Source organism: Rhododendron vialii, chromosome 6a, assembly GCF_030253575.1.
Source record: "Rhododendron vialii isolate Sample 1 chromosome 6a, ASM3025357v1".
In the NCBI taxonomy this organism is placed as follows: domain Eukaryota; kingdom Viridiplantae; phylum Streptophyta; class Magnoliopsida; order Ericales; family Ericaceae; genus Rhododendron; species Rhododendron vialii.
In genome coordinates, this window is record NC_080562.1 from 32618792 (window position 1) to 32643609 (window position 24818).

The 24818-nt window shown below is 37.5% G+C and overlaps 2 protein-coding genes across 2 annotated transcripts in view; both read right to left on the reverse strand.

Moving 5' to 3' along the window:
* Positions 1-23150, reverse strand: part of LOC131330617 (probable terpene synthase 9) — a 39006-nt gene extending 15856 nt beyond the window's left edge. Inside the window, exons 1-2 of the mRNA XM_058364250.1 lie at positions 22964-23150; positions 20586-21000 (exon numbers count right to left, since the gene is read on the reverse strand). Of these exons, the coding sequence (XP_058220233.1) occupies positions 20586-20822 (237 nt within the window). The 5' untranslated portion in view covers positions 20823-21000; positions 22964-23150. The remainder of the gene's footprint in view (positions 1-20585; positions 21001-22963) is intronic.
* On the reverse strand, positions 142-20365 carry LOC131330618 (probable terpene synthase 9). Its single transcript, XM_058364252.1, has 6 exons — positions 20113-20365; positions 17983-18358; positions 1999-2217; positions 1775-1913; positions 1169-1417; positions 142-880 (listed from the first exon to the last, which is right to left on the reverse strand). Exons 1-6 carry the CDS (start codon positions 20258-20260, stop codon positions 767-769), a joined length of 1245 nt encoding a protein of 414 aa, XP_058220235.1. The 5' UTR covers positions 20261-20365; the 3' UTR covers positions 142-766.
* Positions 23151-24818: the final 1668 nt, after the last annotated feature.

Below are 24818 nucleotides of genomic sequence, written 5' to 3' on the forward strand. Positions count from 1 at the left end.
CTGTCTTTCACGGGCAGCAGCCCCCTGCGTCCTATTAAAGGATGTGTACCATAGGTCTACCCAACAAAAAATAAAAAATATTGGCGTAGCAGAAATCACAAACGGTGCAGCAACATTAATACCATAAATTAACATATAACATTTACCATAAAAAAATGCATAAAATTTACAAACTCACTTATTAGTTTACAGTGTCTCATCATAATATTCAACAAGAGATTTTGTAACATGGACCATGAAAAGACAAAACATTTTACCACGAGATTTTCGGGCCATGTTCTATTCCCCGCAATCATTGACGATATTATCACGAAATTAATTGACATCAGACGTTGATGATTGGCTCGACTTAATTTTGATGCTTGTGACTTGACTAGTATCACAATCATCTTTTACAGTTGCAACAAACATCGACAATGTACTTATCCAAAAAAGAAAACAACTTATTTTTTGATCATTTAGAAAAAGAAAGAAAGAGATCTTACATAGCTCTCTTTTCTTCACTTGCTAATGGAGCATGTGTTTTTCACTGCATACCTATGGCCTATGGGTAATGGGTTCTCCCTCGTACTTCTCCATGAGTAAGCCGCTCGATTGGAATGGGATCGACGATTCATGAGGTCAAACGATCTTTGGTCATGCCGAACGACGTACCGATACCATCTCCATGTTGATAGATGCATTGAGCAGTCCTTGCCATGTTTAATGACATCGAAATCATTGGTGAAGGGTGAGAATTTTGTGCAATCGTCTCATTAATTTTCCTCTATGATTCACGCACGAGACCTTTGATGTGATCTTGTGCTTGTTCTTCTGTCACGCTCCGCTCGTTCATGTAACATTGAATTGATTTCGCCACGTCCCCTCTCGTAATCTCGTCCTTCAATACACACAATTTAGAAGAAAAAAGCAGTATTGTCAAAGAATTGATTCTAATGTCGAGTTACTAGAGTGCTCTATCTAGGCATTTCATGAATGAGTAACCAAGAAAACAGGCATTCGTGGGAATGTATATAGTAGAGTACCTAATTTTAAGTTCCATGCCAGATTTGGCCTAGATTAGGTAGAGTTGACTACTCTAAACAGATGATTCTAATGTTTCGGACCGCCAGACCGCCACCCGTTTGAAACTAAGAAATAATTTGCTATGCTTATGTGTTGAAATTACCTTGGATGTGCCCAAATCATCCCTAAGTCGGGTTATAATAGATGACCAATAAATTAGCTCAGAGCTGGCTTTGAAGCTATCGAGAGAAGTTTTAGTTATCGGAGACCCTAGCAAGAGGTAAGCATGGGCTATGGCGGCAGGACCGCCCACTGATTTCCATGCATTTTTCAAGTACTCTTCCAACGTCGGTGTAAACCCACTGTAAAACCTCCGCGCTTCCACCAAATATGCTCCGCAAAGATTTGCCCACTGCAATACACACAAACAGCTTACAGCTTCTATTAGTCAGTTGAATGGATGGTCTGGAAAGTACGACGCACACGATTCTCCTCTTTTTAATTGATACGTGCGACCAAGCTACGCTGGTGGTTGAACTATGAAAATGCTTGGAATCGAGCAGTCTTGGACTTGGAAGAAATCGAATGTCTCGTAATTCAAGGACACAGTGTACTAGTGTTAGGATCTCAATTAAGTGGGTTAAGTTTGGCGATGCTAAAACTACGTTGTCTCAGAAGAATTTCAGAGATATCTGATTGCTGAGTGATTTTCGATGCCTCAATCCATTGGGGGTTAATTGTGCTGAAGTATTTAAGTTGTTGTTCTTACCTCTTCCTTGATGTAGGATACCACATTGAAGCCATGGTCTCTCAGAACATTGTAAGCAATTTCATTTCCAAAGTTGAACATGGCCAAATAACATATTTTCATGTACTCCGGTAGATCATCTGTGGCCCTGACGTCCCACCTAGCATGGTTCAAGAAACAAGACACGAATCAATTGTTGAAAGTTCATTGACGAACAAAAAAGACCCTTGTAAAAAGTCATGTACCGGTTCACTGCATCAGTAAAACGTTCAAGCTCGTCGATAGATCCATAGATGTCGTACGTATCATCTATTGCTGATAGTATGCACACAAACTTAGTTAGGCCTTTCCAGCAATTAGAGAAATGGGACTCGGAAACCATTCCCATTGCCCACAAGTAATTCTCCATTAATCGGTCCCTAGAAAAGCTAAGCTTTTCTTTCAAGCCCAGGTCCATCCACCACCTAACAAATTATCATATAAATCACTAGTAGAAAATTAATTACCACACCAACTACACTACTTTGGGCTAACTCAAAACAGTACAATATTCCCCATTGGAAAGTAAAAGCATATAATGATGGCATTCCATACTCTACTATATTACATTATTACAATGGACACACTTTCCTGGATTTTCTATATTACAATAGACAAATATCTTTACCATTCTTTGCAGAAGAGAAATGACTGAAAGTAAAACAACAATTATTTCTACCACTTTATTTTACTTCACACTTATTGCACACAATACTCCAAACTAGAGGTGGCAAACGGGTAGGTCTGGGTGAGTTGAAATGGGTCGTGGGTCGAATATAGATCAAATGTAAACGGGTTGAAACGGGTCAGGTTGAATATGGGTCAAGCCAAACTCAAATCTGCCCGTCCTCGCCGCCCCCCCCCCCCCCCCCCCCCCCCTGACTTGTCTCAATAAGGAGATTCGGAAAAACAAAAAATTATGATTGAAACTCAATTTTTTTTTGAATAAAAATGAAGCAATTAGAGGCTAAAAAAACTTAACAAATCAGGTTTTACTTTTTTTTTTCCCATTTCCAAATAGTAACATAACTTCGACGAGAAGTCAGAGGCCGCGTTGGAGAATCGTTTGGAAGGCGATGATTGCACCAATTGTATAACTTTAGTCTTCGTTGCGTACGCCGAAGCCACCGTTTAGGTTTGGATTAAAAAGTCAAGTGACTTTTTTTTTTGTCTCTATTCAAATTTTTTGTCTTTGTTTGTTTTGCGACAAACTTTTTACCTCTACTAGCTCATCTCGACGAGAGAATGAAAAAGTAATTTTTCTTTACTTTTACCCTAATATTTTTTTTGCAATATTCAAGACAATTTTCAAAAATCAGCTTTTTGGGCTTTATCTTGGATGTTTTCAAAATTACTTGAGTAAAAGTCATAATCTTTTACTTTTCCGATTGAAGCGAATCAAAAAACGTAAATTACTTGTCACAAAACGACAAACGCGAAAAAAGTTGAATAAAGACAAAACGAAAAAAAGTCCAAAAGAGAGAGAGGAGCTTAAGGGATTGGTCTTGTAATTATCTTATCACAGTCAAGAGGAGCTCAAGGGACCAGAGAGAGAGAGAGAGAGAGAGAGAGAGAGAGAGAGTTGTCACAGTCAAGAGGAGCTCAAAGGACCAAAGAGAGAGAGAGTTGTCACAGTCAAGAGGAGCTCAAGGGACCAGAGAGAGAGAGAGAGAGAGAGAGAGAGAGAGAGTTGTCACAGTCAAGAGGAGCTCAAGGGACCAAAGAGAGAGAGAGTTGTCACAGTCAAGAGGAGCTCAAGGGACCAGAGAGAGAGAGAGAGAGTTGTCACAGTCAAGACGAGAGAGTTGTCACAGTCAAAAGGAGCTCAAGGGACCAGAGAGAGAGAGAGAGAGAGAGAGTTATCACAGTCAAGAGGAGAGAGTTGTCACAGTCAAGAGGAGCTCAAGGGACCAGAGAGAGAGAAAGAGAGAGAGTTATCACAGTCAAGAGGAGCTCAAGGGACCCCGGAGAGAGAGAGAGAGAGAGAGAGAGAGAGAGAGAGAGAGAGAGAGAGAGAGAGCGAGCGAGGGGATGAATTTGATTGGATTGAATAGTGAAAATCAACTTTTATATTTTGATCGTTCAGAATGAATTAAGACCGAATTCGGTCTGGTACGGCGAGGATTTTTGTTCAATAGGAATTAACTTTTGAACTGTGCTACACACACAGTAATCTGTGCACAAATTGCTGTGTGTGTAGACCGAATTGTGTGTGTTAGACAGAATGAATTAAGACCGAATTGTGCACAGATTTCGTTGTGTGCACATAATCTGTGCACAAATTGTATGTGTGTGTAGACTTTCTGGTAACTTTTGTATAAGGAATGGGTCTTTTAATTTCAAGTTATATTGAACTCATTTTCAATCTATATATACACATGTAAATATGGGTATACATGGGTTCAACCAATAACAACCCATTATATAATATGGGTGGGTTGGGTTGGGTTGGGTTGAGTTGTAAGTGGACGGATTTAAAATATAGGTGTGATTGCCACTTCTACTCCAAACAGTAGAGCAACAGCTGGCACTAATCTGAGTAGTTTTGAGAATCATTCGAGTCATACTGGCAGAGCAAAACTCGGTAGGTTGGGTGGTTTCTGTTTCTGTCATCCATAGACCACAATGCTCATGATGCTCATTCAAAAGATATTGAATGTTCTGGCTCCACTCTGCTTCGGTCCAACCTAACCGTCGAAATAGGTTGAATTACCCCAAGCGTAGGGCTAGGTCATTGTCAGCATAATATGCGGAAGTCCGGAATCGTTCCCACAGAGATGGTCTTTATAGCTTGCTAGGATTTTTAGATGTAAGGGTTTGCGGCGTTTAGACGGCCAACTTTTGATTTTGCTTTGAATGGTGATAAACACTTATGAAAGCGACTAGAGAATGAGTTAAACTTAATTTAACAAGCGGCAAGGCGTAGAAGTTCATAACGCCCGTAACTTAGGCCAACTAACCATTCTCAACGAAAACACGGTTGAATCGCACGGCATAGGCTATCAACCGGAAGATTTTGCTATGAAACCATTAAAGACCAGAAATTAAGTATGGAGAACAAGTGAGCTCTTTTATTCTCTTGGCAAACACGAGGCGACACATAGCTCACGGAACCATATGTGCAAGCATATGGTCACCGGAGGTTAACATCGACAAGTTTTGTTACTTAAAAAGCGAACCACGCTCATTTTCCATACCGAACCTCAAGCAATTAGTTGAGAAAGGTAAGATTAACCTAAGTCACATGACGTTAATCACTCCGTGGCCAAGCCTAATCAACTACTCATGCATATTAAGAAGACTAGAAAGTATGCTAGAAAATGAAAACACGATTAACCGATAGAAACAGAAATAAACTTGATTTATATGAAGATCCAACTAGTAGCTACAACATTAATAAGTGAGAAATTAACATAGACAAATACTTACTTGAGTTCTTAAGCAAATAACTTGAAAAACTTGGAGCAAGACAACAATGGAACTTAAAACCTAAGCTAACTACTTACCCCCCACTTTTAGTATAAAACATAAAACTGCATATTTTTCTCAAGAGAAAATGGCTCAAAACATGACATTGCTCTTCAAATAAAATCTTGCAACTTTGTAGTTACTCTTAGAAAAATTCAAGGATCAATTACCTCCATTTTTTATCTCGAAAATCGATACTTTTTCAGAAAGTCATTTTTCCATACTTAGACAGATTTTTAAGGGGCCGACAGAGTCTTCGGGTACTTGGAAGCATTCGGAGCATTTCTTGGCGTTCAAACGCGCCTTATTTATACGAATTACCTGAAACACACAAAAACCTACCTTACGCACTATATCGCTATAAAAGCTAAATAAACGCAAGTTAAAACAACAGAGAACGGGACTAGTCGCACCAAATATCAACAATATTGGGTGCTCATCACACTCCTCTGGATATTCCTCATGTTTCCATCAGGAAGAATGGTGGTAGAATCTAAAATTTTATGGCCGTGAGTGATTTTCTCTTGTGGGTTATGCAATATTTATGCAAGAGACGGTATCCACTCGCTCCAAGGGACGGGGGATCCTGCAGCTAGGGAAAAATTGTGGACCTTTTTCGACCCCACTCTAAATTGATAGGCAATGTGCATTTTAAATCTCGTTGATAACATCGACCCAGCTGCCAAAAGTTAGTACTTTTATTGATTATTTCTCCGTTCCAGAAATAAGTAGTTTCGTTGATAAATCTTGTTCCAGAACACCTTTTTAAAAAATAAGTAGTTATTTTATATTTTTAAATTTAAAAATAATGTAAATAAAAAATAATTTTTTAATTTTTTTGCACCGTATAAAAGATCTCAATGAAATTTATCAAACAAGATTCATATTGATAGAAAAATTATCAGCAAATTGGACTACAGTCCATTTTGGACCAGCCCATTTGGATTCTAGCCCAGCTTCTTTTACTGTGCTGGACTTGGTCCATTATATTGTTTAATTTGAAGTCTAAGGTCCTTGAATTTACTATTTTAGCCTTTTGTATTTAAAACTGGGGCCAATTTACATTCCAATCGCGCGCTGTTTTTCAAATGGCGCGTTGAACGCTAGGGCTGGCGATCGTCTCTCTCTCTCTCTCTGTATCTCTCTCTCTCTCTCTCTCTCTCTCTCTCTCTCTGGATCTCTTTCTGGATCTCTCTCTCTCTCTCTCTCTCTCTCTCTCTCTCTCGTTGTTGATTTTTTTGCAAGTTATGGTTTAGTTTCGAGTTTGTGCGATTTTGACTCTGTTTTGAGTTTGTGCGATTTGTAATTGTACTATTTTTTGGAGTTTTGCAAGCTGTCATTGTTCGGTAATGCTGTTTGTTAATTTACTGGCACAATGATCATTTGTGTATTGGCATATTTGTATCTGTTAGTCTTTCTGTGTATCTGTCATGTTGTTTTTGTTCGTATGCTGTATTTGTATCTGTATCTATCAGCGTGATTTTGTTGACATGTTTGTATCTGTTAGTCTCTCTGTGTTTCTGCATGTTTTTGTTCTGTATCTGTCAGCATGTTCGTGTATCTGTGTCCCTTTGTCTCTCTGTTTTGTTTGGTATATGTATTTATATTTGTCCTGTTATACTTTTGTTTTCTATTTGTTTTTGCAGAGTAGGATTACTCTATTTCAATGGCTTCTTCGGTTATATTAATGTGCAAATATGGTGAAGTTATTCTAGTTGTCATGGCTACAAGAAGTTTTGGTTTCAATGATCTGGTGGAAAGCATTCATAAAAAGTGGCAGAATTTGGGTAGTTTTGAGCTTTTTTATGCTGTCGCTGACCATCATAATTGCATTCTGGACAATGATGAAGACTTTTGTAACATGATTGCATTAGCTGCTGCGTTTGGTGTAACTTGTGTTGATGTTTCTGTTGGGGTTATTTCTTCTTCTACCATTGAATGCGGTAAAAGTTTGGGTGAATGTGTTAGGAGTTTTGAATATGGTGAGTGTAGTACTTTTCAAGGAGAGGAAGAAGATCCGCTTGATAAATTTTGTCCTCATCATGAGACAGTGCGTCTTTCAGCCGATTGGGTTAATTTGCTTAAGTGTGTTGGTCAAGAGTTCAGAGATGGTGTAGATGATTTTAAGGTTTGTTTGTCTAAATATGCCGTTGAAGTTGGTTTCAAGTATAAATATCTGAAAAATGACAGATCAAGAGTAACAGCCGAGTGCTGTAAGAAGCTGGATGGTTGTACATGGTTTATTCACGCAACTTTAGAAAGATCGAATAATTTTTTTGTTATTAGGGAGTTTCACAAAGAGCACAATTGTCTTGGTACGTTTTTTAGTTCAAAAAATCCTCGGATGACCTCAAAAATTATTGCCAAAGAAATTGTTGAGGAGGTTCGTTCGAAGCCATCTTATACATCGATAGAGTGTTTGAAACATTTTGAGGGACGATATGGTTGTTTGATTGGTTATTACCATGCATGGTTAGCAGTTGAGAAAGCAAATAAGGAGCTATTTGGTGATTTTCAATTATCTTTTGACAAATTCCGCTGGTATGCTGAGGAATTAAAGGAGAAAAACCCGGGGACTGTTATGGATGTGGAATATTGCAATGAAACTAATCGGTTTATAAGGTTTTTCCTGGCGTTTGATGCATGCATTAAAGGCTTCAACTATTGTCGTCCTATTTGGCTGTTGATGGTACCTTTTTGAAGGGGAGATACAAAGGAACGCTTCTCTCAGCTATAAGAAAGGATGCCGATCAAGGTTAGTTACTATTTTTTGTTGCTTGTTGTATCTGTTAGTCTCTTGGTATCTCTGTCAGCATGTTCGTGTATCTGTTGATATGTTGGTTTTATTGGTATATCTGTGTATCTGTCTCTTTATTTTGGTATATCTGTTGTTGATGCAGTTGATAATGTATTTTGTTGTTTGCTTTTGTTGAAGGATTAGGTTTTGTTGGTATATCTGTCTCTTTGTTTTGGTATATCTGTTGTTCAAACAGTTGATAATCTTTTTTTTTTGTTGCTTGGTTTATCTCTTAGTCTCTTGGTATCTCTGTATCAGCATGTTCGTGTATCTTTTGTTAATTTTTTTGTATCTCTTAGTCTTTTGACATATTGGTTTTGTTGATATATCTGTGTATCTGTCTTTTTGTTTGGTATATCTGTTATTGATACAGTTGATATTATTTTTTGTTGTTGCCTTTTGTTGGAGTAGGATTATTTCCTCTTGCTATCGGTGTTGTTGACTCTGAGACAGAGGCAAATTGGCAATGGTTTTTGGAGAAGCTGTCGACAGTTATTACGTGTTCTCGGCCTCTTACGTTCTTTACGGATCGTCACTCTGATCTTGTAAAGTATGTGCCTACAGTTTTTCCAACTGGTTATCACTCTTACTGCTTGCAGCATTTGAAGGGAAACCTTAGGGATAAGCTTTCAGGTAGACTCTCAAATGGGTTTAAGGAGAAAGTAGTCAATCTTTTCAATGATTGCGCACATGCTCCTACTGTGATAACTTTTGCCAAGGCTCTTGAAGAGCTATGTACTGTTGGTGGAGCGAGTGCAAAGAATTTTGTTGAGTCATTTCCGCTTGAGAGATGGGCAAACGTGTACTTTGAAGGTAGACGATATGGTGAAATGACTTCAAATGCAACTGAGTCATTTAACAACCAGATTCTTAAATTCCGTCATTTGCCAATATGTGAGTTGGTTGATAAGGTAAGGGTGCTAATCATGGAGCAGATGTGTAACAGGAGACTACTATCAAACAAGTGGAGCAACTATGTTTGTCCTGTAATGGAGAAAAAGTTGATTGACCGTTTTAATAAAGGTCGAACTTGGCATGTGGCAGCAACAAACGATGATATTTTTGAGGTTTTTTCTCAGCCAACTGTTGTGGTTGATCTTAAGAAGAGGACATGCACGTGCTGTCGTTGGCAACTTCATCTTTTTCCATGTGTGCATGCTGTTACAGTTATTCAAAAGACAGAAAAGCAAATGTACGATTATATTGATCCCTATTATACCATCGAGGCTTTTCAATTGTCGTATGAAGGTACTATAAACCCGGTCCCCACTCTTGGAGCTCCGGTGATCACGAAAGAATTTGCCATCATTCTTCCTCCTAAAACGAGAAAGCCATGTGGGAGGCTAAAAGTTGGGAGAATCCGATCAAGGGGTGAGAAAGTAAGGCAAATGTTGTACGGGAGGTGTGGGAAGTTAGGCAAACACAACAGAAGGACTTGCAAAGAGGCCGTTGATTGATGATTCTTTAATTGCTATTCTTACGTTTTCTAGATATACTTCGTAATTGACTTTCATTTGGATATAAATCGAGGTGGTTCATTTACTGCAGTCATTTTGTGTATCTAATTGAATGTTGGTATAACCGTATCTGTTTTAAAAAGGTATATTGGTATATGTGTATCTTTTTTATGTTGGTGTATCTGTTTGTCTTTATGTTGGTATATTGGTGTATCTATATGTGTATGTCGGTATATCTGTTGGCGGTATGTCTGTATCTGTTGCTGCGTTAGTGTATCTGAGAGATTTCCCTCAAACCATACATATGATTTTCATCATTGTCCAGAATGCACTTTGTAATTGACTTTCATTTGGGTATATCTGTTGGTGGTATGTCTTGTATAGGGGCAAGACATTCCAGATATGGTCAGGTGGATGCCTAGTGAGAATAATTTTACAAATGAAAAATGAGAGATATAAAGATTAATTCTACTTCAATAAAGATCATAACCATTGTGGTCGAATTGTTTGGACAACAAAAAATATGTACAACCATTGATATGAAAAATTTCAATTGTTTGGAGCCGAGTATATGCCTAAATTGCCAATCCATGCATTAGCTGCTTGATTTTCCATTCTTCTGTTGACCATGTTCTGGGCTTGTCATTACATGTACAGACTAATTCTACTTCATAACCCTTGTCGTCCGGTTTGAGGATAACAGTTTACCACCGGACACCAAAAAAATATGTACAACCCTTGGTATGGACAAAAAAACTTTAATTCTTGAGCAAAAGTATATGCCTAAGCTGCCATTCCTTGCATTAGCTGGTTGCTTTTCCATTCTTTTATTGACCATGTTCTGGGCTTGTCATTCAAGAATATATGGACCAATTCAGCTCTGAATTTTTTCAGATTTTTCACAGTGAGATACGTTGGGACGAGCTTCTGTTCTTCAAGTTGTTTAATGATATAGCACACAATTATTCCACAATCAACCCTGTAGAATTCATAGAAAGCAGGTCGAAGAAGAGAAGAGTTTAGAAACACGACGACGGTGACAGATATAGGGACAGATACACTAACATAAAAATAACAGAAGCTTACGATCCAGGTTGTTGCTGAGGCGCATCATCAATGGAGCTTATTGGAGCACTGAGTGTGTTGGTTGGAAACAGTGTTGGTTTAGGTGTAGAAATGAGTTCAAAGCTTGGTGGTTTACTAAGAGTCAACTTCCTCATTTGCTCTTTCACGTACTCTTTCTACAATTTGTAAAAAACAGCAAATTTTTTTAACTGTTATGATTGAGGGATGGACTACCAAATTAAAGGTAAAGTTATGTACCATAATGGAGGCATCTGTCAAGTAAGGATCCTTCTTTTTCTTGGGCTTCGTCAAAGAATTGTAGTGCATCCATTGTTGCTTGGAAGTATCGTAGACCAGAAGAGTCCAATGATCAGGAGCTTTCACTTTTTTGCCTCCCATTAAATTCATCGGGAATATGAGATATTTGTAGAATACAACACCATTTATGTCGATAACTTTGTCCAGTTCTTTCAGCTTTTCGTTGATTAAGTTTGTTCTTGCATCAGCTTTTTCTTTGATTAGTGTCTGTAAAAAAAGAATGTATTTCACATATTATCAGATATTGGGATAACATATATCTGTTCTCAGTTGACAAAGATGGAATACTGAACAGTTTGCATACCCAACAGGTGGATGTAATGTAGAAGCAATTCCCTTGTGTTTTTGCTGTCTTTTCTTCCTGTCTTTCCAAAATGTAAGTGAGCCCATCAATGCACTGCAATACTTATGTCTTGATGTTATAATTGAAGTTGATAAAAAACAGATGTACCCATAGACCTACATGGTTCCAAAGTACTAAACAGATGTACCAAATATGCTTAAAACAGATATACCAAGTGTACTAACAGATACGTTGTTCCAAACAGACCTGTATTGTTCCAAACTACAAAAACTACCAAATAGATGTACCAAACATGCTTAAAAGAGATATACCAAGTGTCCTAAAAGATACAGATATACTAACAGATCAGCATTGCTTCAAATTACAACAATCGAACTGATTTACCAACATATAGATATACAAAATCAACTTAGAAACCAGCCGATATACAAACGTATTAACAGATACACTCACATAAAATCAGATACAAGTAAAAATAGTTTCTTTGGTGTTACCGTGTTTTCAATATCACCCTCGTTCAATAGATTCAGGACGTCTTCGATTGTAACTGTATCATTGTTGACTGGGTTGTGCCAGATGAAAGCTCTGCGATTGCCAGAAGAAAAAATGTATTAAATGGAATGAAATTTGTGAATTTTACTCTATACAAATGTAGCTTTGCTAATTTCACTTACTTTTTGTCTTCTTTCTCAAATTCATAAATCGTATCTAGTAGATCCATATCTTCCTCCGAAATGTAATTGAACAGCTTTGTCATTTCAAATGCAGAATTGCTTTTCTTTTTTTCCTTCTGGTTCCTATTATAGTAGATGAACCCTTCCTCCATCTTCACTGTTCTGTCATCTTTGCCCTTCAGATCTTTTACCATTGACGACGGGTCAATATCATCTTCTTCTCTCTTCCTTTTCTTTTGTTCTTTCCTTTCTCCTTCCTGTGTGTCTTTGAAGATTTGGGAGATTGTTTTGTCAATGACTTCGTCAGACAAAATTTCATCATGCAATCCAGTTGCTATCTCAACTCTTTCGCTGATAGTTTGTTCAATTTCACCTTCCTTGCTCTGCTCCTCTTCTTGCATTTTCTCTTTGTCTTGTTCTTTGTCCTGACAAAGTGAATTAGGCAATTATGATTATGATTTATGTGTGTAACTAATGTACAGATACATATATGACAAGGCATACAGATATACCAAAACACTAACAGATACAGAAAAACTAAACAAATACCAACAGATATACAAACAGATATAGCAACATACTTATGAAGAGATGTTTTTCTTACGTGGTATTCTTGTGTAACCATATGGGTTACCATGTCATCTAGGCCATCTTCGAAACTTGCTTTGTCTTTTTCAGATTTTTCAAATTTTTCCTCTAATAAGTCGTTGCTGACGTACAGACCTCCTATCTCAACCTCCTTTTGCACAATTTCTTCCTGCAGGATACCCTTTTCAACATGTACCGTCCCGACTTCTGTTTCATAGTCAAACATTTGCTCAGCGGCGTCTTCATACGGTACATGGTCCCTTTCAAGTTCAGCTATTTTTTGTTGCAAAGTTTGAATTACTCTGTCCTTTTCCTTCGATTCTTCCTTCAACCTGTCAATTTCTTTGAGTAGGTCGGAAATTAGGTTGTTGGTATCATTGTTAGTCTCCTCAACCCCCTCGTCTTTCTCAGATTTCCATCCATCGTCGTCCAAGCTGCACTCCCGAGCATCATCATCCTTCACATCACTCTTATTTTCAATTTGTTCAAGAAAATGCAACAACTTTTTCTCTTTCGATCTCGTTGATGGGCTCCAATTCTGCATCCTTTACCATTTCTGGATTAAGGGATTCCAATGGTGTTCGTGCCAACGCTTCTGGTAAATCACTCATATCCCACTTCATAATCCTTGGACAATTGTCTTTTGATTGTTGCATATTCATTATGCTTGTATGCTCGCAGAGCCAATACTGCATTCAAGCAAAGTAGCTATCACCGTAGAATTTTAATATAAAGCAGATACAAGTACAGAAAACAGATACACATATAAAACAGATACAAATACAGATACCGATATAAAACAGATACAGATACAGATACACAGATAAAACGGATACACATATACGAATATACCAATATAAAATAGATACAGATATAGCAACAAACATAAAATTAAACTACAAATAGAAGAGATATTCACCAGTAGTCCTAGTACACATCCACCAACAGTTGTTGGATTTGTATGCTTTGTATCAAGCTCTTTGACCAAGTGTTCTATAATGAATGTTGACCATGCATACGTTGTAAATGTGTTGAGATCCTCAATGAATGGATGGTAAGCCCAGCTTAATTTTGGTTGTGAGAGTGGGACAAAGATTGTCGCGAGAACTAACATCATTAGCACACGTGCGATGTCCTGCGCACTTTGAGTAGAATCTTTTGTAAAAGCTTTTCTCAAGAATATCTTCATCCTTGAAACTAACATTTCCTTTTGGTTTTTGAAGACTTTGTCGAGAAAATCTGAATTTGGCCTTCTCGGGTTCCCCTGGAGGTGTATTTTGATTGGTCCAGATTTGATTCCAAAGATAAGTGTCAAATCCTTGACACTTATCTTAACTAATTTACCATCAAGATCAAAGTGTTCCTCCCCTTTGTACATTTCGACCAACTTCAATGTAATTTCATCGCTTTTCTTCACAAAAAGTTCATTAATTTCTAGTTTGGTCATTGCAAACAAGAGATTTGCAAAAGGGGTTTTTTTGATCTCACGAACTTGGAGATGAGTGAATTTTCTGCGTTTCAGAAGCCGTACAAGGCTGACGAGATTAGACCTGCAGGAGATTTGTACAGATGAGATAATGTTATACAGATACACCAGTAATGTAACAGAGAAACCAACATAAAACAGATGCATCAATATAAAAACAGATACACCAATAATGGAATAGATACAGAGAAACCAATATAAAAACAGATACACCAGTAATGTAACAGATACATATAAACTAACATAAAACAGATGCACCAATATAAAAACAGATACCTGTATTGGCAGCTCTCTTTTTTGATCTCAACAACATCTTCGTTCTCCTGTTTCTCCTTTTTTCCTTCTTGTTTTTTTACCCTTTTTTTAGGAAGACGTGGGCTAGACTTCTTCCTTTTTCCCTTGACCTTGACGAACTTGTCATCCTCCTCGCCTTCCTCAACATCTTCCTCATTTTCTTTCTCATCTTCCTCCTTGTCTTCCTCAACATCTTCCTGCTCGTCTTCTTCATCATCTTCCTCTAAGACTACCACATCATCTTCTTCCTCGTTTCTAGTCTTCTTGTTTCTGTTTGATTTTCGAACATGCTTCTTTTTTATTTCAATCGTCGTTTCAATTTTTTTTGACATCCTTGTCGTTCTTATTTCTCTTTTGGTAAGAGATCTTGTTATTCTCCTCGATTGAGTACCTTTAACAAGTGATTTCTGTGAAGCCCTTCTTTTTTGTGGCGATTCAATGTCATTCTTCTTCTGTTCAATTTCCTTTATCTGTGTTTCATCATCATCATCATCTTCCTTTTGATCTGTTGTTTTCTTTACAGCAATTGAAGGTGAGTTCTTTCTTGCTCGCATCTTAAATCTTACCTTTTTTTACCTCTAACAGTCTAATCTGTTCTACTACATCTTCCTGTTCAGAATAAAAAACACAAATTCAAAATGAATATAAAAACAGATATACGATCTATATTAATATATACACAGATACCAACATTGGTATATAATTCCAATAGACCAACTAGATGTACGAACTTGCTTGCAAAAACCAAACAAATATACCAACACAAAACAACAGATATAGAAAGTATACTAACAGATACAGAGATACCAACAGACCTACATGGATCCAAACTACCAAACAGATATACCAAATATGCTTAAAAAGAGATATACCAACTGTACTAACAGATATAGACCTAAAACAGACCTACATTGTTCCAAACTACAAAAACTACAGAACAGATGTACAAAACATGCTTAACACAAATATACCAAGTGTACAAACAGATACAGACCTACAAACAGACCTACATTGTTCCAAACTACAGGCAGTAATGATTACCAAAAGGGTAATAAGTAGGATATCGAAGACATATTAGTTTGCACTTCGTTCTTTAGTATCCATGACTTGGTGAACATAAACTCTGAAAGAAGGTTCTCAAAAGAAATTAAAAACTTACAAAATACGCTAATACAGGCACAACGATATACATAGAAGACAGTTAGTATACCAAACAATAACAGCAGATGTACCAAGTGTACTAACAGATACAGACTTACAAACAGACCTACATTGTTCCAAACTACAAAATAGATGTACCAAAATAATGTCAAAAAGCAAACAGATACCAGCACAAAACAAACAGATGTACCAACTCGTTCATAATGAACTCAATAATAACGATGATGAACTCAACAAACAGATGTACCAAATCGAACAGATTTACCAATATGCATTCAGATACAGACATGAAACCCTAAGATGAAGAAGACAATGATGAACTCGATCAAGAGGATGAGAAGTAAAAACAAGGTCGATTAACTCACCGAACGTTCCATTAGTGATCGATCGATCGAAATGAAAACGATCTGCTGATTCTTTGTCGATTCTCTCTCTCCCTTCTCGTTTCCACAGACGTTTGGCGTACGGTGAAGTTTGGAGTACAGTGAGCTCACGTGTTTGTTTTTGTAATTTTTGGGCTCGCGTGAGGGCTCGCGTGATGTAGGGGTTTTTTTTTGTAAATTCTGGACATAATGTCCTTTATACTTTAAGAGAAAATATTTATGTCCTTATTACAGTAAAAAACCTTATAGTATGTCCTCCTACTCAATTTATCCAAAAATTATTTACGTAAGCACATGATTTTTGAGCTTACACTACTACAATAAATCATAAAGATCACAGCTATTAGTCGTGATTGTAAGTTTTCCATCACACTCCTGCTACTGTGATGGATTTGGGTGTGATTGTAAGTCACTCTCTTTTATCACGGTTATAAACCGTGATTGAAAGAGATAAACAATCACGGCCAAAAGGTGTGATCGTTTCTCTTTTATCACAGTTATAAACCGTGATTGTTTCTCTTGGGCGTGATCATTTATTTTTTCTGGGTGTGATTGTATGTCACTTTAGATCACGGTTTATAACCGTGATTGAAAGTTCGAAATGATCACACCACCATAAACTGAGATGAAAAATCATTGCGCGTGATCTTTTCTTTATATCACTAGACCATCTTTTCTTATCATTGTCAAGTTTCGAACTCATGCACCCTTAGTTGATTTCTCATGCTCTTACTACTAAAGTAGCCAAGAACTTCTATTATATTAGGAAAATAAAAATATTTATACTTACTTCCTAAATTGAGAAAACTTTTTTTTTTCTTAAAATTTGCTGAATTTTTTGAAATGCAATTAATATGATATTAAAATATATAAAAATTCATATATAAACATTGTTTAAAAAATTTAAAAAATATGACAATAGATCTTTTGCCAATTAAAATTAGTTGTTGATCACCAAAAGATTTTATTGGGGCGAAAAATTTAGTTTTAGCTAGTAAATTTAGTAGACAATAATATTTTTTTATTGTAGTGTGTACTTTATATTTTTATGAAAATTATCACAACCTATAAATTGTAACATTATAGGCAAACTTTAGATTTTTAATTTTTTTATAAACTAACCATTTCACATAGATTTTGTGTTTATATTGAATTTCAATTTCAATGGTGGTTTCTCAATTGGATTTTAATTTTTTTCAAATAAAGCTAAGCCGTAATAATATAATTATTTTTTTACCTAGTGTGTCAAACATATACTTGGAATGCATCCGAAATAATTAAATTTCACTACTACAATAAACCATAAAGATCACGACTCGCCCACGTGAAAATCGAACACTAGTGGAACAGTCTGCCCGTCATCAAAGAAACAACTGGACACTGATGGAACCCAGTTGTGGGATTTGCCTTCTCTCTCTCTCTCTCAATCTTTTTGGGTGTGAAGATGAAGATGAAACATAAAGATTTTTTGGGATGAGTGTAATTAGAGTTTATCTTCTTACCTTTTGTAAAAAAGAAAAAAAAAACTTTTCAAAGTTCGTAAACGACATCGCTTTTTTTACAAAACTTTTCAAAGTTTGCCTAAATGAGTACCAGCCCGTCCACGTGAAAATTCAGATTGCGCGCCTAAATAGGTAGGCTTTTTATCTCGCCGCAAGAGTGAGATCATTTATCTCACTTTTTTCCGTGCTAAAGTTTCTTATCACGCTACAAGAGTGAGGTCATTTCTTTTTTATCTCGCCACAAGACCGAGATCTTTTATCTCATTCTTTTCCGCCCTAAAATCTTTTATCACGCCACAAAGGTGATGTCTTTTCTCTTTTTTATCACGCCACAAAGGTGAGGTCTTTTCTCTTTTATCTCGCCATAAGAGCGTGATCTTTTATCTCATTTTTTTCGCCCTAAAATCTTTTATCACGCCACAAGGGTGAGATTGTTTTTCTTTTATCTCACCGCAAGAGTGAGGTCTTTAATTTCGCACTAAAACCCACTTTTTATCTCAGTTTTGGACTTAAACTGAGATAAAAAAATTTAAGCACTACTTTTTATTACGCTTTCACTGAAAATCGTGATCTTTGTGAATCTCTTTAGTGTGACGCATATCTATTATTGTAATAGTGTTAAAATTATCTTCTTAAAAAATAAGTACTTATTTCCCTTTCGGGAACGGGTCTTTTAAGTATACGATTACTTACTTGGCTAGTTCTTGTACTTCTTGCTGGTGTACAGACTGCACCAGGTTGTAATCCAACTTAGCGAATTCCAGCAACAGCGAGTTTCTTGCGCAGTCCGATTCGTAGAGATCGATGAAGTTTCGTGCTTCTAACCTCGGCATTCTCCAACGAACGGGACATTCCAGTGACTGTTGAACTTGCTCTGCTAATTCGATCTCCATTTTCCCAGCTAATGAGTTGTTCAAATGCTTGACACTGAAAGTTCTGGCGGCTTCTAAGTCAATTTCGCAGTGCATTCCGTAGTGCGAAGCTTCATACAAACTCAAAAGACCTTCTACATCTCTGCTCAAGGCCTCTTTGAAACTCCCATCTCCGTCTTTGAATTTGTTGAACACCTCTGCATTTTTCCACTACCATTAGATAACTTAAAATGCATTTGGAAATCACAAATTTCAATCAATTTTTGTTTTGGCGAAAGTGATTTTTTTAACAATGTTGAAGATATATTATAGTGTTGCTGTATGGGGCGGTGCTAGTTGGTGGGGCGGTGTGGCACGTGCCATCCCCGGTTTTGATCGAAGTGTTACTTTACTCTATTGGATTAGGTACTTACAGGTATTTAGGGGTGCAAAGGAGTCGGGCTTTATAGTATTCGAGCTCAGCTCGTTTACTAAACAAACCCAAAACTCGAGCTCGGTTGCAAACGAGTCGAGCCCTGCTAATTTACTTAAATGAACCTCTTTAAATTGGTTGAGCCTATAAAACAAGCTCGAGTTTTTGCAAGCCAAGCCGAGCTTTTGAGTATTGAGCTCGACTTGCTTTGTAAACTAGCATAAACCTCGAGCTCCAACCCGGCTCGTTTAGTTGCCGAGCCGAGCCACAAGCTGCTCGCTAATTCTGTTTACTTGCAGTCCTATCGGTATTCAAACAAACTGATTTTTCCCACGGTTGATGAAAAGAAAGCAATTTGAAAGTCGGATGGTCCGGATCACCAGAAAAATACGTCAGTGAGGTTTGCTTATACAAATCAAGCCTTTATTTTTGTTTTAACAAAAAAACATAGCCCCGACAGAAGCCTGACTTTACGAGTAACCTTTCTCATCATATGTTTACTAAAAAAAATACAACACCTGCAGTAGACTCCTGTTAAACGGCATCCCGACTATAAATCTTGGTTCCGCCACTAATTGGGCATAAAAAGCCAAAAGTCAGTGAAAAAAAAGTTTTCCATCGAAAGATATTTTTCAGATTTTAAGGACTCAAGACAACTACTATCACTTTCTTCTTTTCCTACTTTAGAAGGAAATAGACAAAAAAATTTTTTTTTTTTTTTTGAAGGATGTGAACTCCGACATCATCCCATAATTCATTGTCGCAACCAAACACGAGATATGATCCTTTTCTTCGTAATAGAATCATTTTTAGTCGAAACAAAAGGTTAATTATGCATACAGAGTGTACCAGAATACATTACATATATGTATTTTTTTTTTGGTAACGGAGGGTGTCCCAGACCAGCTTACGTATACCTCAGACTAATCCCAATAGATATGTGGTGAGATGGCTTCAAAAATTGCTGGCAAGGAGAATTTAACATTATTATATATATGTATTCTATAATGTTTTTCAAAATTTCATACATGGTTTTCCTCACTCAAAAGTTGACACAAAAAATACACAACACCAATTGGAGTTTCACGCAAATGATCAGAGTAGTTCAATTTGTTTTAATAGGTTTTTAAGAGTCCCCATAAAAAAATAAACTCATTCCGATATCGGTAAGGGCTTGATCAGTTCCTTCAATTTTATCTTTTGACAAGAACCAACTGAATGAATCGATCAGGCACTTACCAATATCCGAATGAGTTGATTTTTTATGGGAAACCTTAAAAATACGTTTTAAACAAATTGAACGACTCCGATAATTTGCGTGGAATTCCAAAATTGATCCCAGAAAAAACTTGTGTCAAAATGTGTGAACTTTTTTTGTGTGGGGGAAACCGGGACACTGAAATTGTGTGAAACACTAAAACCCGTTTTGGAGTCCCAGACAAATTATCAGAACTGTTCGATTTGTTATCCGTTAAAAATCACTCTACGGAATGCAATGAATTCAGGTGAATAGTCATGTCTTGAACTGGATAACTGAACCTGAGCCGATCGTATAACCATGGTCTCTTCGAAGTCGAAATTGCAGTGAAGTTGTGTAAAGATCGGCAGTGAAGTCATGAAATTGAACAAGATTAAGAGCGTCCTTAATCTCTTCCTCAAAATGGTAAGCCACTCCAAACCGTTGCATTGAATCAATAAGCTTTAACAAGAGTACTGAAGGGTACTCTTGAGGAGTTGTTTTAACCAACTTCCTTACTTCTTGCTTCAAATTGCCTAACTCGCCGCCATGGAGCTCATAATGCGAAATGCAAATGCCACAATAATCACTCAAACTGGATATTGTTTTGTGAAGGGTCTAGTACATTCATTGCTACCAGGGCAGGGCCACGTGGTTCTCCGGAATAGGCTAATGCCACACATTTTTATGGGGTCCACGGGATCAGAATTACTGAATAATTACTCAAGTCTAGGTGTGGGCGTGCGTTCTAGAGAGAGGGAGAGAGAGAATTTACCGAGTAAGATGTGGTCACTGATTCAATGAACTTGGGGTCCCAAACGCTAGGATGGTAATTAGCCGATCTTCGTTCCTTCACTTGGAACTCATTGATTTTTGCACTAGTACTTGCGGTGGTGAATCTTTGGACTGATTGGAACAGTTTGATTTTTGGTGCGAAAATAGTTTTGTGGGAAAACATGAAGCCAACACGTACGTATGATGAACGGTAGGGATATGAAAGAACTAAATCCATTGAAGAGCTAGCTAGCTCTACAATCTAGCTCATGAAACAAGTTGAATAATGTCTTGCTCCACAAGCCCTTATTTATGGATCAACGACCGGTAGTGGAGCAGTGAACCCCATGGCTTCGTCCCAGTAGGCATGAGAAAGCCAAAAATTGAGTAAAGTGTGCGCAAACTGGTCCGAACATCTGGTTATAAAAGAAAAAACAATCGATAGTAATTATTACTCAAAAGCTGAAATATATACACCACACGGTAGGTGGTTTTGGGGTACAAAACAGGTGAATAATGAGTAAGATAATATTGATCCATCCGTCCCAAATTGTTCGTCCTATTTGACCTTTTGTGCCATTAAAATAATTGTCTATATGTCACAAAATTTTTTTTTTTTATAATTTTTGAATTTTTTAAATAAAATTAATTGAGATTTATTAAAAAAGATCCATATTTGATATAAAAAACATTATGAATTAAAAGATATAGCCAATTTGTTTAGATGTCTTTAATAGTAAACAAGACCAACATTTTATTCAAAAACATCTCCAGAGCGACTCTAGTTTTGACACGGATTCCAAGCAACATTGGCCCAGTCTCCGTTCCAGGGGTCCCACCTGTATTAACTGCTCCACAGTAGAATTTTGCACGCTCTAACAAATTGATCACCGAAGCAAATGATTTGCCAAGATACAAACATATCTTGAATGATAATTCACCAAGTAGAAATCCTAAAACCCAATACCACAATATGCAGTTTCAATGAAATAACACAAAATTACACGGCGATTACAATACGCAGTCACAAGTAGCCTTTTATGAATTTATCTTGTATTTAAACAGTTTCTACGATTCTTCTCCATCGAGAATCTTTTCCTCCCAATATTTCCAACCATGACCGTCCCATAATTAAATTCCCTTTTGTTGTCCTGCAACGAGGTCCTAAGTGAGTGCATTTAAGTTATTTATCTAGCGGACTCACTTAATACCTTGGCAAGAGGTAAAGATTCCATCGAAGTTAATCATGGCTGTCATTACCAGAATTTTCAAACCCTCGTACAAATCACCAGAATCCTTCCGGCCGCCCTCCAATCAGGGACTCTGTATAGTCTACTCATCCAATATCTTCCTCTACCTTCCGGCTGCCCTTTAGGGACTCTGTTTAGGCTAGACCTGTCGGCCGCCCATCATACAAGGACTCCGTTTAGGCCACACCTACCGACTGCCCATCATACAAGGACTCCATTTAGGTTATACATTCCAATCCTCGGCGCATAATCCCCAATCACTTTAGTGACAATTGCCTTATTAGCATCTATTAAATTCCAATTCGGCCATGAATATCCCAGGGTACATATTGTCCAATTTCTACATTCACGTAGCAATACAAATCACCATAATCCATGTAGCATCAGAAATCCAACAAAACTCACAAAATAGAACATCGCATGCATTAAGTCTGACATAATATGTGCAACACATGAAATAATAATTTTCTAAATTTTATTACATATCAATTGACGAATAAGTCAAAATAAGTATATGGTGATTTGAATAAAATCATTATCTTAAAAGATAAAGTTTCTCTTTTTTCTTTTTTTTTTACAAAACTCATAGTATCAACTTATACTTTTTTTTTTTACTAACTATTATTGAATATCTTTAAAAAAATGTTATTTCCTTTAATTTTATATAATTCTCGTACATAATATTTCCTGTGATAAAAGTACATCAGTTTAAATACGGAATTTTAAAAACATAGTAATTTAAAATATGCACACACACACATATACACACACACACACATATTTCTTATCCACTAATTCACCTTCTTTGGGTTCTTTTTCCAAATAAAACAAGTAGTTAATAATATATTTTCTTTTAACAAATTTCCTTAATTCCCAATCTCGAATTTTAATATCCCCCAACACATCATAATATTAATCCATCAATTTCTCACAATAATCAAACAATTTTCGAACAACATCATTTTCAGGCATACCACTAATTTCTATCACAGGCAGGACTAAATATTAATGAAAACAGGAATAAACAGTAATTAAGAAATTAAAAACAGATCACCATCTTCAGCAGAATTTAAGTTTTAGTCCCAACTCCATTAAAACGCAGATTGAGTTACGGGTTTCGGAAAACTACCTCAAACGCGAATTAAGGCTCAGGGAAGTGTTGCACGAGGGCCGGGGAACACTGTGGTGGCTTCGAAAATTCAAGGCGGAGTCCGGCGGCACTCCGTCGGGACCGGCGGCGGTGGCGCGCACTGAAACCCACTGTGCACACACTGTACACACGACCGGGGATGAAGTGGCTCACGGGTGGCGATGGCGACGCGGGGGAGGTGTGAGTATGGCGGAAGGAGGTGACGGGTACAGGTACGGGCCGGAGCATAGTTTTAAATATCGGCCGATACGGTACGTATCGGCCGGTTCGTACCGGAATTTTCGACTCCCGGTTCGGATATAGGCCGATATATCGGTGAGATTGAAATTCACAGGCGTATCGGCCGGTTCCCGATACGTATCGGTCTGTAACCGATTTTTGGACCGGTACGGCCGGTACGTATCGGTTCTGGAAAAAAAAAAAAAAAACAGAAAAAACCAAAAAACAGAGCTAAAAAAAAAAAACAGAAAAAATCAAAAAACAGAGCTCCTTCTACACATATGTATATATTTGCTTCCACATCATTCATGTACGTATTGGTACCCCCACGTCATTCATTCTGGCATTGAAGTTGTATTATCAAAATTATATTTGACTTAAAAGTTATGAGCTTGAAACTAGTTGTGCCTAGCGATTATGTAATGTAAAACCTCTATGGTGTGTTTATTTTAATGTCTTCATCTTATTTTTGCTATTTATGTCAATTATATCGAAATTTATAATGTTGCATTTTTCTCATATTTGTAAAATCTTATTGACTTGCGAGTTTTGATAAATTATTGGATATTTCACATGAAGAGAATGGACTATTACATGTCTTAAATTAATTAAAATGTGATAATTTAAGCCAATGTTTAGGGCAAAAGTATATTTTTCAAGTTTTATACATGTTGCTGATGATTTTTAAAAATTCACGACCGCGACACCCGATTCCTGCGACGTATTACCGATATGTCCCGATACCGATATACCGCGACCGATACCGCGACGGCGACCGATACCGCGATTTAAAACTATGGGCCGGAGGTGGCGGGCGGTCTTGGTGGTGGTGCTGAGAGGTGGGGCTCGGTGGTTATGGAGGCCGAGAGATGCTCTCTCTCTCTCTCTGTGCCGCGTGTGTGTGTCAGTATAATGTTGTGTGTGTGTCAGTATAACGTTGTGTGTGTGTATATAATAGGGAGGGAGAGATAATGTGGTGGGGGTGAGAGTTGGCTGGAAATGATATGGGGAGCAGTGGGAAGGTGGGGGTGGAATTAATGGTGTACAGACTTACAGTACAGGGGCAGGTGACATTATTGGGGTGTGTACAAGGGTTTGTTTTCTTTTCATTTTCTTTTTAAACCGGGAGGGGGGGGGGTGGGGAAGGTGACAGTATTTGGGTGTGTGCTAGGGTTTGTTTTCTTTTCATTTTCTTTTTAAACCGGGAGGGGGGGGGGGGGGGGGGGGAAGGTGACATTATTGGGGTGTGTACAAGGGTTTGTTTTCTTTTCATTTTCTTTTTAAACCGGGGGGGGGGGGGGGGGAAGGTGACATTATTGGGGTGTGTACAAGGGTTTGTTTTCTTTTCATTGGGTGTGTACAAGGGTTTGTTTTCTTTTCATTTTCTTTTTAAACCGGGGGGGGGGGGGGGGGGGGGGGGGGCGGGCGGATGATGGAAATGTGCTGGTGCAGGTAGGAACTAAGAGAGAGAATTATTTCTCGCCGTCGTAAAAATGTGCCTCGCGGTGTATGATCGGTCTGGTTTTCGGTTTAAGAAAATTTTGAAAATGTTACCGTAAACTAAACAAAATATTTTGTGACTAACTGCGGTCTCAGTTTACGAAAAAAAAATCTC